Source organism: Balaenoptera ricei, chromosome 2 (assembly GCF_028023285.1).
Source record: "Balaenoptera ricei isolate mBalRic1 chromosome 2, mBalRic1.hap2, whole genome shotgun sequence".
Taxonomy (NCBI): domain Eukaryota; kingdom Metazoa; phylum Chordata; class Mammalia; order Artiodactyla; family Balaenopteridae; genus Balaenoptera; species Balaenoptera ricei.
In genome coordinates, this window is record NC_082640.1 from 94,804,045 (window position 1) to 94,824,159 (window position 20,115).

Genomic DNA, 20,115 nt, shown 5'->3' on the forward strand with positions numbered 1-20,115 from the left:
AGGCTTGCAATTACAGTAAACTAACAAGGAAACTTGCTAACCTTGAAAAGTGCATCTTTCAGACTCCGTAGAGTTGTTCCAAGTTGTAAATCTTTTGCAGTACTAAACCAGTCAAGAAGTACCACATAATCCACATTCCCTCTCTTCTTCCATGTGTCTTTAGAATCATCTGGGAGGTTTGCTTCAATCCAACTAGCAGTGACTCTGAAATGTATTAACATTTGTATTGGGGCAAAAGTAGATGAGAGGTCCTAACATACTAATATAAGACACTGAGTTTTGTTCTTCAGTCTTTATCATACCATAGCAAACTTTTTTTTTTTTTTTTTGGGGCCATGTTGCGGGGCTTGTGGGATTTTAGTTCCCTGACCAGGGATCAAACCAGGGCCCTCATCAGTGACAGCTTGAAGTCCTAACCACTGGACTGCCAGGAAATTTCCCCATACCATAGCAAACTTTAAGACAGCTTCCTTTCTAAGGTCAGACTGTATGTTAAGATAGTATATAGCCTAAAGTGTTTAACACCTTTACCACTGCATAATATTGGAATGTATTTTAGTAATTATTAGAGACTGAAAGAAATAGACTCAGTTGACCCTTTATGTAAAAAAAAAAAGGGCCAAAAATGAAAACACAGGAAGTCATCTGAGTATGTCTCAGCCAAATATAAATAATTGGTGGGGGGGGAGCACCTGGGTAACACTTTATATTTCAGTTCTCTTATACCTATAGAGATAATTAATAGTTAACCAAATACCAAAATGCTTATTTAACAAACACATACAGCTTATTTAACAAACACAAACCAAATACCAAAATGCTTATTTAACAAACACATACAGCTTATTTAACAAACACATACAGCATTTACTATGTGCCAGGTGCTATTCTAAATGTTTTATTCTCATTGACTCTCACTAGATCCTCACTATACTCCTATAAAACAGGCATTATTATCCTCATTTTATAGATGGGGAAACAGGCCCAAAGAGGTTAAGTAACCTACCCAAGGTTACAGTTGCCAAGTGGAGCCAGAATTCAAATTCAGGCAATCTGGCTCACGTCTATGCTCTTAGCTGTTTTGCTGTGCTGCCTTCTACATCATCACCTGTGAACAATACCAACTCTACACTAAAGCATGCTGTTCACGTCCTCCTTCACTCACACAAAAGCTTAAGTTCTTACCTAAAGGCCTTCCCATGGCCTGATGCGTGGTCCCTCTCTCCAATCCTATTACTTCAACTTCCTCATCACTAGTTACTAACTTACTCCCCTTTTCTCCACTCCACCCTTGGCTCCCTTGTAATTCCTGGTTTATGCAGGTATGCGCCTGCCTAATTACCTCTGCTCCTACTGTCCCCTCTTTCTGGAATCCTCTTCCCTCAGATAACTGCATCACTCATTTCCCTTATCTCAAGATTAGCTCAGGAATAACCTCTCCATGAAGCCTTCATGGATTAAAATTTTCAATGCTCACCCCAACATACACACTTGACACAACCATCTCCATAGCACTTATCAACAGCAGATACACATTTTAAGATTTATTGTCTGTCTCACCTATCCCACCTCCCTGTTAAAATACAAGCTCCATGAAGCAAAGATTTTTGTCTGTTCAATGATTTAGCCCCAGCACTTAGAACCACAGTAACCCAGCCCATAATAAGTGCTCAGTAAATATCTGCTGAATGATGGAATGAATAATACAGATTTGCTCCTCCAGGAAAGGAACTCCATATTATTCCTAGCAAAGCACCTAGGTATTTCAGGTATTTAACTGGTGATATTGGCAAGCTGGGCAGAAACTTGTATTTTAAGTAAAACTAAATGGTTTAACTAATTGAAGGGGAAAAAATCCTGTTCCTATATAATAATGTTGGTTACCGTACCTTCTAGGAAATAAAAAAAAAGAAATATAAAATACTGTTTCGTAATAAGTCTCACTTGATATATAGAGATTAGAAGGATGCTTGGTCAACAAAGAATGAGAAAAATTGAAACATGATATTCTTAAGGACAATTTCTGACACTAAGGATATACTTGCCTAAATCACTCTGTCTAAAAACTCAACATTAGTATTCTGCAGAATACTAGTTTGGGAAACAATAATATCAGTCAGTACTCCCCAAACTTCAGTCTTTCATGTAACCCCTTCACAAGCTGCTGCAACTCTGCTCTACCTTGTCTACTGTGTAATGTTTTAATTTAATTATTTAACTGAAAGTGATACTTTACTTAAATTTGTTTTAACAGGAAAATGTATATTCCTATATACATGGAAAATAGCATCATATCCAATAAATAAAGGATAATCCTAAAAGTAAATAAAACAGATCAGTAAATTATGCTATGTTCACATAATAGATCACCATATAGCAATGAGAATAAACGAATTACAACTACACACAATAATATACATGACTCTCATAAACATAAGGTTGAGTACAAGAAGCCAGACATAAAAGACTTTAGACTGCATGCTTCCGTTTATATAAACTACAAAAACAAATCTATTCTGTTGGTGGTTCCCTTGGGTGGGTGGGGATAAGGGTAGCCACTGACAGGTGGCATAAGAGAGGCTTCTGCAGTGATGGTAATGTTCTGTTTCTTGGTCCAGATGCTAGGTAAATGGATGCATTCAGTTTTTGAAAACTGACTGGGCTAAATACTGAGGATAAGAGTGATTTTGTGTGTATATTATGCTGTATTAAAATTTTAAAACAGACAGTGAAAAACTAGTAACATAGTATTCACCATCAGCTAGCTGAAGATACTGTTGCCTACAGTGAGCTCTGAGGCCTGCTCTCTGGTAAGAAAGGGATATTATCAAATACTAAAAAGGAATGCTAGCACCAAATTGAAACTTCTTTTAACTAATTCAGAAGGACTGAAACAGAAATTAAAAGGTAATAATTTTCTTGGTATGCAATTCATCTTCAATCTTCAACCTAAACTCATCTTGAGTTTCACATTAGTCAAATTCTCACATTTTGGGAAACAGTTAATAAAAGTCACCAGCTTTCTGTCAGTAAAGATTAGATCATCAAAGATTAATCATAACTTTCTCTTTTCAAATCCTGGAAATATATTCATACCTACTTGATTAGACTATGCACCCTCATCTCATTTTTTTTTCCTTTTAAAATTTTTATTTAAAAAAAATCTCCTGTCTTCTTTTTTAAATTTTTTTTTCCTTTCTAATCTCATTTTTAAATAGCATACTTACAAAGCACTTTATTCTTCAGGTCGAACATTCATAAGCCTCGGCAATATGCTAAAAACTATGCAAATTTTATTAGCTAACTTTAAAAATATATCTTTTTAAGGTTGCTTAAGTTGGTACTGGAATGGACCATAGATTTTAACTAATCCAGTCCCATAAAATAAGACCTAGAGAGGTTATATAATTTTTATAACACTCATAATAGTTGAAAATAGCCCTGGACTGGAGTTTTAGCCCTATCATTATTATGATAGTTTCTAATATACCATACATTCATGCAAGTAACTTTAAATTATTTTATAGGTTAAAGGCCTTCTTATCAAAAAAGAAAGAAAAAGGTATTTTTTTTAGTAAGTCCTTACTAGTGCCAGGCACTGTGTTATCTGTGTGCATATATAAAATTTGTCATTTAAACTTCTCAAAACTTCTGAGATAGGTACTATCATTATTCCCATTTCACAGATGGAAACATGGGCTTAGAGAGGTTAGGCCACTAGCTAGAAGTAATGTAGCTAATTAGAGACAGAGTTATAATATATAGTCTGAATACAGTCTGATTTTAGAGCCTGTATTTTTTCTTAATCACTTAGCTATCCTGCTTCTTCTTCAAAAAAGTATTTGTGTAATCTTTTACCACAGATAATAGTATGGGGAATTTCAAAATAGAAAGCAATTCAAATAAAAAATAGCAGGAGAAATTAGTCAACAAACACCTGGGGAAAGAGGACACACAAGGGAGTTTCATTGCTCTTCTAATAAGACTCCAAATGCCACAGATAAGAAAAAACAGCCAAACTGGAATGTCCTTTACACTACCCTTCAGAAAGGGTAAGGTGTGCCACTAAGGAGCAAAGAATGAAAAGGTCCACAGGAAAAGAAAAGACTACTTTATCACATTTAGCTTGGATGCTAAGTAGTAATATTTACTACTGTCCACAGTTTACCATTTTATCTAAATACACAGCGACCCACCCTGGACTGATGGCTTCTTCAGGAACACTGAGAGAATTTGAAATATGGGAATCCAGATAATCCTGCATTCTTCGAGCATCCATTATAATCAAGCTGATGTTTTTATCCATCCTCATTGTGTAAAGCTCCTTTGCTGTGATTGCTCCTTGGAATCGAGAGAGACAATATAAGTGACATGAAACACCCAGTTCCGTGTGCTATCATATCACTAAATACAGGACAAGCATAGCTTTTCCTAGAAGTGTCATATACTTGCTAGTCTGTCATATTATTTATTACTTTTTAAACTAATTTTAAATACAATTTATGTTTTTGACATTTATCAAAAAACTAGTTCAATGCTTTGTTTATAAAAACTTAAATACCAAAACTTGCTGCTGATGTTACAGCTACATCTGGTGTGGGCTCTGCTGCTGTATAAAATAAATTAGTATGTGTGTCTCATGAAAATATTCTATTTTAAAAAATCAAGCCATTTGAGAAATGTCAACCAGAAGAAATACCTGTGGTTCAAAAGTTCTTGGAAGGTTCTAAATTCTTTTTTAAAAGTCTCCATGGGGTCTTATGGGGGCTATCTGAAAAACTTGTAGGTCTCCTAGAATAATAAGCCAAAAGTTTGTTATCTGTGTTCCACATCTGGGGTTGGTAAACTATGGCCACTTATTTTCACTGGAACACAGCTACACTCATTTGTTTACATATTGTCTATGGCTGCTTCCTTGCAAGGACAACAGGGCCCCCCAAGCCTAAAATGTTTAATATCTAGCCCTTTAATATTTAGCCAAAATAAATATTCCCTATGTTGCTATTTTCCTCTTCCAGGTTCTACCACCTGAAGTGAAAGATTAAAAAGCACTAAAAGGAAGCTTAAATATGGAAAGAACCACTTCAGCAGTAAGCTGTACGAAGAACACAGTCACACCATCTCCTAAGCTAAAATACCCAGTTGTTAATAACCATCTTACTTCCCTTTCTAACCATCAAGATCATTCTGATAACAAAACAATCTAAAGTGGAGAACAAACCACCAAGACGTGCAATACCTAAGCAGGGTGAGATACAAAGGAACATATGGATAAAAACTAATCTTAGAATGAATTGATAACAGCTTTTAGGAAGGTACCTTACTACACTCAGTTTTATTTTTTAAATTGTTGTATGGAAACATTTTAAATAGATAATTAATTTTAGTGTTACATACAATTAATGTTTAAATTAAACCTTTTCTGAGAGAGGAAAACTTAGGCAATTGCCTAATAAGTCTTGTTGTTTAGGTCACATACTTGTTACTGGAGCATCAACACCACCTACGGATAACATCCAAATTACTGGTTTAGATTTTTTTTGAGGGGAGTGAAAAAGCCTTTAAATATTTAAGTTTTCCACTTAAAGTCATAAGTACTAACAGCTACTTACATGAAGTTTACTGTGTTCTAAGAATGTCACATACATTAACTCAGTCAATCCTCACAATAACACTATGAAATAGGTGCGATTATTAGTCCCACCTTACAGATGGGGAAACTAAAGTAGAAAGGGGAAGTAATAAGCTCAAGATGACATGCAAACTCAGAGGAGCCTGTATTCAAACCTAGGAAGTCTGACTTCTGAGACTCCATGCTCTTAACCACTATGCTAAACTATATCTTGAAAAAAAGCAATGACAAGTACCAACTGTGGTTTTCATGTTTTCAAATGCATATTACCATAAATATTCCCCATGACATGTAAATACAGAATATAATACACTTTCAACATTATTGTACAGGTTAGGAAAAATGATAAAGCTCATATATAGACTAAACGCAATGCTAAGAATCTCATTGTCTAAAATCTGAAGCTTATTCTGATTAAAAGATCTCAATAATAGCCTAAAAGAACTCCCTCTTTCTGTGCACACTTACCTTTCTCTGTAGTATCATTTTTTTCACTCTTTTCACCATTTATCTATTTCATAGGAAAAAAAAGTTTCAACTTTAATAGAAACACACATTTTTATAGAAAGAAAAAGTTCAACTTTAATACTTCTTTGAAACTGAAAGTCTTCTAGGAAATGAAATGTGCAGCGTACTGGCATTTTATAAAAATACAGATGAACAGTAATGGCATTAACAGATTACTCTGATAACAACTAAAATAACTAGTAGCATATCACAATCATATGTCATTTCCTCAAAATTTTCTCCAGTTAAAGGCCAAATATGATTTCAAAGCACAGATTATTAGAGAAATTTAGTATTTAACTTAACGAGAGAGCACTTCTTACAATGAAATAAAAATTCTGGTCAATCCCTTCAGTGTCCTCCATTACAGAATTAAAGGAAAATAAAGTGATACAAAGTTTTATACATTTGCATTTCCTAACCAAGATAACATGAGATAATTCTCTAAGGTACTAACTCATTTCATAGATGGGAAAACTAAGGACCCACTAGAACCTACTGATCAATTTCTACATCACTAAAAGTAAAAAAGAAATGTATATTGTGTGCCTCCTAATATGATACAGTACACAGGTGTACTTCATAGGTGATAACCTATGAAGCATTCTGGCCAAAAAAACAAAAACTGAACCTCAATCTAATTAAGCTTTTAGGTTGAACTTCCAGCCTACAGGAAATATAGGAGACAGAAGAACAAGTTAAGTGACACAAGGAGGAAGTAATCAGACAAACCTACAATGTGACTGATTTTACAGAACTGATCCAGTATTAAAAAGCCAAATGCAGGAAATGAAAAATGAGAAGGAAACTCAATCAGAGAATTCTATAGGGACTTAAGAGACATTGCAACCAAAAGACAATGAGTGGACCCTGTTTGGATCCTGATTCAAACATACTGACTCTGAAAAATCATTATGAGACAAGTGGGTAAAAAATCTGAATAGATTGGGCTTTATTATATCAGGGAATTATTGTTAATTTTGTGAGGTGGGAAAATAGCACTGCGGTTATTAATAAAATGTTCCTTTCGGACTTCCCTGGTGGCACAGTGGTTAAGAATCTGCCTGCCAATGCAGGGGACACGGGTTCGAGCCCGGGTCCGGGAAGATCCCACATGCTGCGGAGCAACTAAGCCCGCGTGCCATACCTACTGAGCTTGCGCTCTAGAGCCCGCAAGCCACAACTACTGAGCCTGCGTGCCACAACTACTGAAGCCCATGCACCTAGAGCCCATGCTCCGCAACAAGAGAAGCCACCGCAATGAGAAGCACGCACACCACAACGAAGAGTAGCCCCCGCTCACTCCAACTAGAGAAAGCCCACACGCAGCAACAAAGACCCAATGCAGCCAAAAATAAAATTAAAAAAAAAAAAAAAAGGTTAAAAAAATGTTTCTTTCTTTGAGATGCACACTGAAATATTTAGGGGTAAAATGATATGTTGTCTGGACTTTGATTGAAGAGGTGAGAGGTGCAGATAAAAAACATGGCAAATGTTAGTTGATTATTGAAGCTGGGTAACAGGATTTAACTGTATTCTCTTTTCAACATAAAAAGGCTAAACAAAAGTAAAGGTAACGAAAGGTAGTTGGTCCTGCTGTTGGAAAAGCAACAAAATGAAGAATTTGAAAAGTCCCTTTCATATAGTTCTTTGGAATCTTAGTATATTTTTATATCAGTCATTTGACCTATAAATGAACATGTCTCTAAGGCAGTACTATTTACCTTACATTATGGAGTTCCTAAAATCAAAAGATCGATTTCTTCACTTCTTTTTACATAGTGCCTAGCCCAATGTCACAAGCAATTCAACTACTACTTCTTAATGAAATCAGTGATAACCCACATACAAATGATAGTTGAAAGCTACAAAATGCTTAAGAGAAATTAAATTAGAAATCTTTCCATGAATTTCAACAGTGCAGAAGAAATTATATTTTAGAAAGAATAGTTTCTGAGGAGGTAAAGGGAGGGAGATACAGTGACAGCTAGCAGGTACAGGTTGAGTCACTAACAGTTTCTGGCAAACAAATGATGTAGCTGAAAAGACTACAAGTAGTCGCTGAACAAATGGAACAAGAGGGAGAGAAAGAGGAAGGGGAAACTGAGGCAGAGAAAGGAGGAAAAAGCAAAGGGGAGAGAATGAGATGCCAGAAATAGAAAAAAAGTTTCACACCAAATAAATAGTGTACCAAATCTTTCCCAAATGTAAATTACATTTATTAGAAAGGAGAGACCTTAAAGATCATCTATTTCAAGATCTTAATTGGCCAAACTGAGTCCCAAAACAGTTAAGCAAGACTTGATATGGGACCAGAACTCAGATATACTGCATCACAGCCCAAATGCTCTTTCCACTGCTCCAGTCAAGTCTATAGTGACTGCTAAAAACTAACAAATACACACAACATATTTCTTTAGAAGTTTCAAGAAAAACCTGGAATCAACTAAAGCTAGAATAATTAATTCAATTTCTAATAAAAACACATTACATTTTATCCTTTTTGCCCAAAAGAACAATATAGTGGTATCTCAACTCTTCTTAAGCAAATCATCTGACAAAAAGAACCAGTCTTTTTACCTAGCAGAATAAATCTGAAATACCTTGTGGGTTTTGTCTTTGGCATCCAATACATTTTCCAAAGAACTTTTAGCTGATGTGCCACCATCCTCTCTTCCTGTGTCCTGCCTTTTCTGTTTCTGCAGCTGCTCTTTCTCCTGTCTGTCCTTTTCTTCAAGTTTTTTCCGAACTTCAGCTTCTTCATATCTAGTTGAAAAAAGAAGTCAGGATGTCTTTTATTGGCATGATGGTGGAAAGTAAAGGATTTCCAGTTCCATAAAGTTAATATCCTGCCGTGAGGTATTTTATGGCTGCATTCTTTCTCCCTCCAGTTGAAATTCAACTCTGCCAGTGTTCCATTACAAATCACAACTCACAAATTTGTCCTCTGTAGATTTATTTCAAATTGCTCAAAAACCTTGAAAAGAAACTCTATGCTCTCAAGTTGAAGTTGTTCAATATTCTTTTTGCTCTTTCCCTCCCCCTAATTTCAACCCTTTAAAGATTCAAATATGCTGCCATTTCCTTTTCAAAGGATTTACAATCCTAAAATCAACTATAAAGCCCGATTTACTTATAAAATAGCTCAAAATACAAAAAAGTACAGACAATAAATAAGTGAAAGAACCTAAAGCCCCAAAGATAGAGGAGTAAAGAACATGATTATTGCTAGCAGTAGTATAATTAGGGAAAAACTAGGCAATCTAAGAGAGAACAGTTAATAATGGGTAACCCAAAGATTAGGAGAAATTCTATTCTACTTAGTTGATTAACTGGCTAAGGAGAAAGAGAATAGTAATTCTAAATGACTTCATCCACCTTAACATATTCCAGCCCCAAGATTAGTAATTGTGGAAAGGACCAAGGAACACACTAGTTGAAAAAGATAATTTCTAAGTAAAGATACATACAGGTATCTCTGCTTTTCAGACATTTTCTTTATGCCACTTCGCTTTTACAAAAGACCTACATTAGTACTTGTTTTTACTAACCGAAAGAAATCTGAAGAGGATATTCACTTATGGAAAAAAGGTGAAAAATGAAAATAGCGTTTAGTAGTTGTTTTGCAGCCAGCTGTTAGAGAAGTAGCCACACCCTGATCCGAGAGTGGCACCGCCAAGCTCCTTCCCCAGGAATTACACAAGCATCTCAGCATCAAGCTGCCAGAGCTTTGAACTAACTGTGTCTGTGAACATCTGTGCTTTATCTCGATTTATTTTGTGCCTCTTGTAGCAAGACGTGTCCTGAGGTAGTTGCTTCTTTGCCTTACGCCATTTTGGCTTAGGTAAAGTTTCATAGGAACACTTTACTTTCAGATAGCAGGGGAAAACCTGTGTAACTACAGCAGTTAACTGATCCAAGTTTAAAAAAAATAGTGGAGTAAAAATAGTTCCCTTTTAATTTTGTTATTTAAAGAGTGACTAATGACTAAAAATTGAAACATACTGTTTTTAATTTCTAATTATTTTATAAGCCTGGTAAGTCAGTCATGGCAAATACTAGAGTTAGATTTTTTTTTTAAATACGTAACTTCTGCAACCAGGCAAGTCAAAACTAACATTAAATACTTCATTCCCACAAGTCCAGTAGCACATTATGACATGAAGCATATGAGAATATTATGTTTTTCTGAAGAATCCTGTCAGAAACTTAGAAAAAACTGGACCTGAGCTATAATCTAATAGACCAATGCTTATCTTACCAATGTATCAGTCTAAACATTTAAAAATTTTCAGTAAAGAACATTAATGGTAACACATGAATATAAGACTTCTTAGGAATTGGGATTTATATGCATGGTCATATATAAATGGACAAATTCTAAATATAATTTTAATCTTCTAAATTTACATTCTTTTAAAGATTTCATAATAGTGTCTGTACCTGAGTTTAAGGCTTTCGGAGAGTCTCTCAGCTTCTTCAATAGCTTTTTTGATGTTTGCAGGTCCAAGTATTGAATGAAAGTAGTCCTAAAATTATAGGAAAACCATCTTATACTGTTAGTACTAGCCACTGTACATAGCACTAATGCTAAAAACACAAAATTATGGTGTTCACATAAACAAAAGTTTAGATAAAAATATTATGACTGAATAAAATATTTCTTAAAACTTTTAACCTACAAAAGTGTACAACTTATTCTCCAATTGTTTCAAAAATATTTTTTAACAAAAAAAAAAAATTTTTTTTCATACTATTAGTATGTTAAAAAAAAAAAAGCCGGTAGGTAATAATTTTACTTATTTGTGAGGCACCTTTATGAAGTGTAAATACTATTCTTATTGCTTTTGAATAAGTGCCAAAAAGCAAACCATATACGTTAGGAGCAAAATATATTTTCCTACTGTAAATATGTTACTTAGTTTTTTCTTTTAGTCTCAGAAGCAGTAAAGGAAATTCTGTATTGATCCACAGCATAGAATTTGTTTTGTTTTGCCTGTTTTAAACTGAGATGTTTCCTTCCACCTGTATTTTATAATACCTACCTACCTCCCAAATGGAGTCAAATCACTTTAGACATAAAACAAGTTTTACACTTGAGGAAACCTTGAGTAACCAAAAATCAAATGGTAGAAAATAAATCAATAGTATGATCTACGTTAAAACACACACGTACACAAAAGGTTTAGCACATAATTTATTAACAAGCATAATGAATTGAAAAAAAATAAATCACTTCCCTAAGGGGTCACTCATTAGATCTTGCAATCAGAGATATTTCCAAATCAAGGCTGGTTTAACATGACAGTAGTGCAGTGAGACTCAGCTAACTGACTAGTGGATCTAACTTGCTGCAACTTATCACTATGACTTTGCAAATAGAGCCTACTAACACAGTTTATCACAAATGATACTGTAATCAGAAGTTATAAAAAGAAAGGCCAGGAGGCCAGAAATACCCATCTCTGGCTCTTTGAGAGGCAGTTACGAAGAGCTGGTAAGATAGATCTGTTGATAACAGTTATCATATGTCTATCTATCTAGCCTAAAAGTAGATCGTGTTTTATTTGATTTTATTCTTCTAGATTAGAGATAAAATATATAAAAGGGCCATTCACTATGTAATTTTTAATAAAAGTATATAGTTTGTTCAATATTATATCAACTAAAAATTACAGTGGAAGCTGTAGTTACTTCCATTATCACAATGTCCTGACTTCTGATGCAATACTTTTTTAAGAGAAAACAATATTAGCCATTACTGTAATATTTCTCTGATAAAAACAAAATACGAAGTAAAACCAAAAAACACTATGACTTTTTTTTTAATTAATTTTTATTGGAGTATGGTTGCTTTATATGACTTGTTTTATTAATTTTTTGACATAAACTCATTTAAAAGCCCAGCTTAACACTGCTAAAATGCTGAAAAAATCATGTTTGGGCATGTCTGGTACAAACTCCCAGAAGACACTCCCCTAATATTAATGAGGTTTCTTGTCAATAATTACCTCTCTCTGTGCTCTTAAAGGAACACAGTTGGAGTAAGTATAATTTTTTTCCAATTTTCAATAGTATTGACAATTGGCAGAATAAAAAAAAAAAAGTCCAATTCTTATACAACTAAAAACATTTGCTTCTTAGGTTTACTTAGTAGAACTTTCCTACTCCTGAACACACAAATTCAAGCAATTCTCATGATTTCCCAAACAAAATGGTTCACTACTAATAATATTTAGCATTAATTATCATGATTGCCATGGATATTTAAAAATACTCTAACTGTATCTAGACTTTGCTATACTAAGATTTTCAATATATTTGCCTTCCCCCCCTTTTCAAATAACCCTGAAAAAATTGTTCATAAACTAACTTTTTTCAATGAGTAAACAATAATGTAATGTGTTTTCTACTAGTGAGCTTGCTAAATTAACAAGTTTTATCTAAATCTTAGTGTAAAACAAGTGAAAAATGTAAGTTTCTGAAGAAGGCTGGTCACATTACATCCTGTCACTTCCTGATTTAAAGGGTAAAAACCAGAAAATATGTAGTTACTAAATTTAACACTTCACATACTTAAAATGCACTGGAGACGTTGAGCTAAATAAAATAAAACAAAAAACAGTTCTAAGACAGAAGCAGATGTGGTACCCTGGACAGAGCAAATGGAAACAGTCCCTTTACTAATATCAGGAACTGAACATCTACAGCATATGAAGTAACAGCCTGGGTTACTTGAGCCTTTGCAGGGAGCTTCCTAACCTGAAAAACTCCTGCCACTTTCAACTAGATACTCTCTTTGGAAATGCAACAGATACTCTGTGGAAATGGAAAAATTTCTTACTGATTAAAATTTACTCCCAACCTTCTCAAGTTAAAAAAAAAAAAAAAAAAAAAAAGGTAGCTACAAAACCACTCCCAATCCTGCCAAAGAAAAAAGGTAACCAGTAAGTTAGAAAAGTAAAGCAAAAATTAAATAAGTATATAAAAAATTGGCCCTACCACAACAGACAAAAAAGGAAACACCAAAACTTCCGAAGTTCTCCAAATTCGCAAATCTTTCAAAAATATTTATTTCAGTAAATACTTTTACACTTCTTTTTAAGCAGTATCTTTTTTTTTTTTAATTTCTGACAGGGTTCAGATTTATGTTTTAATAAATAAAATATACATTTACAATAGTAATAAGCAGAATAATTGCCACCAGTCATTTATTCATTCATTCACCCATCCAATATTTATAGAATACTTATAGTATGACAGGAACGAATACAAGACTTATCTTCGATTCTTATAGCAACCCACCAAGGAGGTCCTCTTTAGAGATGAATGTACTGGGGGGCTCAGGAAAGATGAAGTAAGAGAGCCCAAAGTGAGAGAGCACATTCCCAACCCAGGTCTACTCTACCCCAGTCTGTGATGTTTTTGTCATGCCACCAGGGTCTTCCGGCACTGGGTTTCTCTTTATTATCTCATAAATAGGCCAAACTTTTAGTTGTGGGTAGTCCTTCATATCCCATAGATCATGTATATAGCAGAGTAGCTTTTATTCAATTTTATGTTGGGCAGAAACAACATGACTCAAAGACTCTCTGAGTAAAACGACCATTACATCATTGTTGTTTTCTGAAACCTTCCAGTGGGGTTAGGAAAAATATCAGTGATGACAGAAAGTATTAAACACATGAACCGTATCCTGGCTCTAAGCAGTATCTTTTTAACAGATACTGTAAAAACCATCAAAGAGTGTGCAAGACAAGCCTCTGTCTCTATCTGCAGATAAGTATGTCCAAGAATGTTCCAAGGGCAGGACCAACCCAGCCATTTGTAGACAGGAAGATGAATCTCCAAATGCAAGGAGCTACCTTTCCAAAGCTACATCTAAAACCCCATAAAGATTATCAGCATAATTTTGCTGGTGAGAAGAAACACCAGCAATCATTTGTCACCATTAAATAAAACATTAAAGTTATCCCATAACCAACAACCAGAAGAAATTTTATTAGTCCCACTACTGTGGACAAAAAAAGGTTATTTCGAAGAATAAGAGAACTTTTTTTTTTTCCACTTCTATAAGTCAATTTAAATGAGGCAGGAAGATCCCACATGCCGCGGGGCAACTAAGCCCGTGCGCAACAACTACTGAGCCTGCACTCTAGAGCCCGTGAGCCACAACTGCTGAGCCCACATGCCACAACTCCTGAGCCTGCACTCTAGAGCATGTGCTCCGCAACAAGAGAAGCCACCACAATGAGAAGCCCGCACAGTGCAACGAAGAGTAGCCCCTGCTCACTGCAACTAGAGAAAGCCCATGCACAGTAACGAAGACCCAATGCAGCCAAAAATAAATAAATAAAATAAACAAATTAAAAAAAAATTTAAATGAGGCACGACAATTCTGCCAAAAGTGAACTAAATAAAAATCTCAATATTAATTCAAGAATGGCTTGTCTTGGACTTCCCTGGCAGTCTAGTGGTTAAGACTCCATCCACACTTCCAACGCAGTGGGCATGGGTTTGATCCCTGGTCGGGGAACTAAGATCCCACATGCCACATGCCATGGCCAAAAAATGAAAGAATGGCTTGTCTACCAGGTAAGAAATCTATAAGCAGTATTTTGCTACTATTCTCTAGTAGCAAGATCATTCCTAGGTAAAGGTGGAACCACCAACACAATATTCTTCCCATTTCTTTAACCCACTCTCTATTTTCTTCTTTTGTCTGTTTCTGGTGTAATAAAAATGCAACCATCTTCTCTAGCAACGGTTATACTAGTCATCAGTTCTCTTTACCCATTTACACCTCTCCCATCCTCCCTCCCTCCTCACGCTTCAGCAAATTGGAAGAAAGGCACCTGGCTCAAAAGATTAAAAGCAAAAAATAAATAAATAGATAAAAATGATTATCTAAATTAAATAGATTAATCAACATTAATTTTGCAAACTGAGATCTTTAATATGGCTATAATGTCAATTAAATACAAAAAGCTGTCACATAAAAACAAGTGACTAAATCTTGACCCTTGAAAAAGTACAACTATAGTCATATTTTTCTTATTGAATGCATGAGTAAACTGAATCCTTCTATTTGACCTGGCAGTGATTTATTACAACAGAAGACTAATCATGAGTCTGTATGTTGCTATAAACCTGTACTAATCCAAAGCAAATTAAGTACGTGTATATAGTGTGAGTGTATCCATACATATACACATATATTGCAAATAATGAAACAAAATCTTTAGTTTGCTTTTTCTGTCTGCAGAAGAGTTTGAACATGCTGCTACATAATACCTAAATTTCAGTATTAGTTAAAAATTTTAGAGGAGATCAATAGCTCCACTGTGTAAAAATAACTTAGCAAATAAAAACATAGAAATAAAAGGTACCTGCTGTTGCTTGAAATCAGGCCTTTTTTTGATAAGATTATAAACAGTCACATATTTCATATATAGCACATAGGCCCTTTCCTCATCACGATCTAATCTGCTTTCTTCTGCAGTCTTGAAGATCTTCAGGGCACTCTGCACATAACTTAAAATTAGAGAAAAAGTAATTAAAACACTTGACATCTGGGGGAAAAAAGTCATGTATAAAGTCCACAGAGAATCTCAATAAAATACATATCATAATTTAGGTTGCACTACTTCAGAATTATACAAAGTTAGATATAAGTTTGGATGCAACATGAAAATTCCCCTTATACTACAATTAAATACTTATGTTTCATTAATAGTTGTTTGTATGTCACCAAACTGTTCAAAATGCATTCTAAATCCAGTTTTAAAAGATTTGCTACAATAGATAATCCTGAGGCAAATGGTCCTCCGGCATCCATATAATAGTCATACTCTATAATTAAAGAACATAGCTGCATACTACTTGTACTGAAGTAGGGGAGCTAAAATATTTATTATTTTAATGTTAAAACAAATACTTTTCAATTCTTCTGACTCCTTTCTAAACATGATGTAAAATTTTCCCCACCTAAAAACTCAAGAAACTAGGGACAGGAAAGGGGACGTGAGCTCAATCTTTTAGAGTTTTCTACACAATGGCTGAACTGCACTCTGATTTACTGGCCCTGAAAAGAAAAGAGATTTAAAGTCTAAAAACATGTCATCTTAAAATTCCACTTCAGTAAAATAATTTGAGGGGTCTATGGCATTCATTTATTTTTTCTTTAAATAAATTTATTTATTTATTTATTTATGGCTGCATTGGGTCTTCATTGCTGCGCGTGGGCTTTTCTTTAGTTGCAGAAAGCGTGGGCTACTCTTTGTTGCAGTGCGTTGGCTTCTCATTGTGGTGGCTTCTCTTGTTGTGGAGCACGGGCTCTAGGTGCGTGAGCTTCAGTAGTTGCGGCACGTGGGCTCAGTAGTTGTGGTTCGCAGGCTTTAGAGCGCGGGCTCAGTAGTTGTGGCTCGCAGGCTCAGTAGTTGTGGTGTACGGGCTTAGTTGCCCCACGGCATGTGGAATCTTTCTGGACCAGGGCTCGAACCCATGTCCCCTGCATTGGCAGGCAGATTCTTAACCACTGAGCCACCAGGGAAGTCCACTACGGCATTCATTCTAAGGACATTTTCCTGGTTTAACAGTCTTCAGAAAGCAAATTAATAAAACAGACATTTCTGCAAGAGGAATTCATTTACTTAGGACTAAAGTTTTGGGAACTAAGTTGTAGTGCCAATGCTGATATACAATATGCTTTATCAATAACTTATTTCTACAAATCAGTTCATCTTGTTTTCTATATTTTTCAAACTGTGCTCTACGATTGAGACATGGATTAGTGATGAAGTTGGTCAGGCCAAGGAACTAGAACACCACACAAAGGAACAGGGCCAAACTGGTCTTTAAGACCAAAGATGGTCCTACACAAGGACAATTTCAGTCAGTGTGCATGCCCTGCTAAGCATGGCATCAAAGTCCCAGGATAGAGGTAAATCAAACCAAAGCCAGTAAGAAGATTCTCTAAGAGTTTAGGAGTGGGTACAACAGTCCTTAGGTTTTTCCAAATTTCTTTCATTATGATGCATGTATATCTCATGGGCCCATATGTAGCAGACCCAGCTGGGATGGCTGCAATGCCACTGTGAGCCCAGTGAACCAGCCAAATATCCTAAAAGGATTCTAGCATTCTCTAGAATAGTGCTACATGTTGTGGTGGTACACTTAGGCCAACATACCACTTCCTGTGGGATCAGGGTAGTCCTAGAGCTAAACCAGACATTGCTAAAACAGATTTATCTGTTTTAAGATTAGATGAAGCTCTCTGAGAAAGCTTCAAGGTGGTTTTACCCTTCTCACTATTTCCTATTTGAAAATCATTCAATGTGAGTTAAACAGCGCTACTTTCTCTATCACCCCATCAACATTACCAACTAAGCTCAAGAAGTAGGCCAATCCCTCTCTTATTCTTCCTATCCCTTCCCCACCCAAAGATCTTTTTAAAAGCCCATTTTACACTTAGTAATGTTTAAGAATATTAGTTCATTCTGGGATTTTCCTTCCTGACCTTCTTTAAAGTTCTTACTACTCTCCTGTCTTCATCCTTAATGTTTTATTTCCTTCCCATCTTGTTTATTTCCTCTAGAAAATGACTCATAAAGATGTTCCTGTGAAAACACAGGTTTAAGATGCCTCTTTACAGGTTCATTTGGGATCATACATATCATTTTTTAGAGCCTCACATTTATCTCCAGCCAAAGAACACCTGTTTTCCCCGATTCCTAAAATCTGCTTACCTCAAGAGTAGGTTGTAAGGCTGGCTAGACCCACCTTTCTTTCTGAAACTCTTACTCCCAGCTCTGTAATAATATAGTTATATACCTCTAAGTCTTCTCCTTTGTTGGTCAAAATAAATTCAGAGGAAAAGTTCCCCTATTGTCTCCTATCCCTCCTTAACAGAGATAAAACTATCAACAAGTTAACAATTTTAGTGATATCCCATTTTTAGCAAAGTAACTTCCAGTAAATATCAAAATAGCTGGACCTCTCCATCTCTATTATATTTTATCTCAGGACAAATTCTGCAACTGTTATCAGGAAAGTATCATCTCTAGCCTCTGCCTCAACATGTAGTCTACCCCAACATAGATAGACTACATGCCCTCAAAAATAAAAATACATAAAATAAATCATTAGGGGACTTTCCTGGTGGTGCAGAGACTCCACGCTCCCAATGCAGAGGGCCTAGGTTCGATCCCTGGTTAGGGAACTAGATTCCACACGCATGTCACAACAAAGATCCCACGTGCCGCGACTATGACCCGGCACAGCCAAATAAATAAATAATAAAACAAACAAACAAGACTTAAAAAAAAAAAAAAAAAGAAAGAGGATATATAAGAATCCGCCTGCCATTGCAGGGGACATGGGTTTGATCTCTGGTCCGGGAAGACGCCACATGCCGTGGAGCAACTAAGCCCATGCGCCACAACTACTGAGCCTGCACTCTAGAGCCCGTGAGCCACAACTACTGAGCCTGTGTGGCGCAACTACTGAAGACCGTGTGCCTAGAGCCTGTGCTCCACAACAAGTGCACCACAACAAAGAGTAGCCCCCATTCATCGCAACTAGAGAAAGCCTGTGTGCAGCAATGAAGACCCAATGCACCCATAAATAAACAAAATAAATTTTAAAAAAATCATTAGGTTAAAAGTTCATGTCAAATTGGTAAAAATTAAATACTTTGCTGAATACGGCATAAAAAATACATATCTCTTCTTTTTTAATCAAAGACTATGCTAGAACCAGATCTTATATGTGAAATACACAAGGATAAAAATGATCTTTAATTAAGAAGTACTTTTACACTGTTTTAGGAAAAGACATTAACTGTGGCTGAATGAGTTTTGTAGAATCCTTGCAGTCTTCACCTCTTAAACTTATTATGTAACATACTGTCCAGAAAACAGATAATATGCTTATTAGCAGAATATATATGTATTCTGCCAAGATAAAATTAAGAACTTCTCTAACTCATTTAATAAAATGGAAATGAACTAAAAGTTAACAGCTATCCCCCACTTTACACCATTTTGCTTTTACAGAACACCTAACTAAGTACCTTTTTCACTAATCAAAAGAAATCCAGAGGCAATTTTTGCTTTCATGAAAAAAGTTAATTGTTTCCTCACTTTATGCCATTTTGGCCTACAAAAGGCTTCATAGGAACATTCTACTTTTGAATAGCGGGGGATACCTGTATATGACTCAAATTAGCAAAGTATACATACTTCCTAGTGCTTATTTTCTCTGGTTTAACTTCTGTCTTCTTATTGAGGTCTTTTAGTGAAGAACTGAGGTAGAGTTCTTTAGGAACTGAAGCCACAGCAGGCATGATGAATAATCCTTACTTCTCCACTTTCACAATGGATGGTGTACTTCATTAAAAGTAGTTCTTTTCTGAAACAAAATGAAGACAAATAATCTCATTAGTTTTCCTCATTAACAATAAAACAAGTGAGCAGTTTAAAAAACAAACAAACAAACAAACCTCCTGAACTGTGTCCTTGGCTAACAGAGTTAATTTTCAATTATCTTGAATATTTATTTTCAGAGTTCAATATACAGGGTATCAATAAACAATTTACTTTCCCCTCCAAATTTTCATTAACTAAATGAATTACTGTTTGTATCATTTTGCATTAAGTATTAGGAATCTTTCCTGTCAAAGGAACAGAATAATAAAAGCTTTTATATTTTTCTTCTGTTAAATCTGCATTAACGTATAGTTTACAAATAGAAGGAAGTTTCATTGAGAAATATTTCTTGCTCATCAGTTTACAAAAGGAAACAAGTTGGGGGGAGGGGTAGCCAGGGCACATTATATGAAGCTGGGGATGCATGAACATGTTTCTGGTAGAATACACCCAAATACTTTGGTTTACTTTGAAAAGGTCTTTGATGTTTCATGACATTCTTTGTTTCCTCATCTGCTCTGGTAAATTCTGACTAGGAGGATGGAGGTA

General features: G+C 35.3%; 1 protein-coding gene across 3 annotated transcripts in view; it reads right to left on the bottom strand.

Moving 5' to 3' along the window:
- Window positions 1-20,115, bottom strand: part of USP8 (ubiquitin specific peptidase 8) — a 98,611-nt gene that overhangs the window by 26,579 nt on the left and 51,917 nt on the right. For all 3 annotated transcript variants that reach the window (XM_059913313.1, XM_059913311.1, XM_059913312.1), the window contains exons 2-8: window positions 19,381-19,549; window positions 15,529-15,673; window positions 10,583-10,668; window positions 8,743-8,905; window positions 6,101-6,143; window positions 4,197-4,341; window positions 42-204 (exon numbers count right to left, since the gene is read on the bottom strand). In XM_059913313.1, the coding sequence (XP_059769296.1) occupies window positions 42-204; window positions 4,197-4,341; window positions 6,101-6,143; window positions 8,743-8,905; window positions 10,583-10,668; window positions 15,529-15,673; window positions 19,381-19,484 (849 nt within the window). In that variant the 5' untranslated portion in view covers window positions 19,485-19,549. The remainder of the gene's footprint in view (window positions 1-41; window positions 205-4,196; window positions 4,342-6,100; window positions 6,144-8,742; window positions 8,906-10,582; window positions 10,669-15,528; window positions 15,674-19,380; window positions 19,550-20,115) is intronic.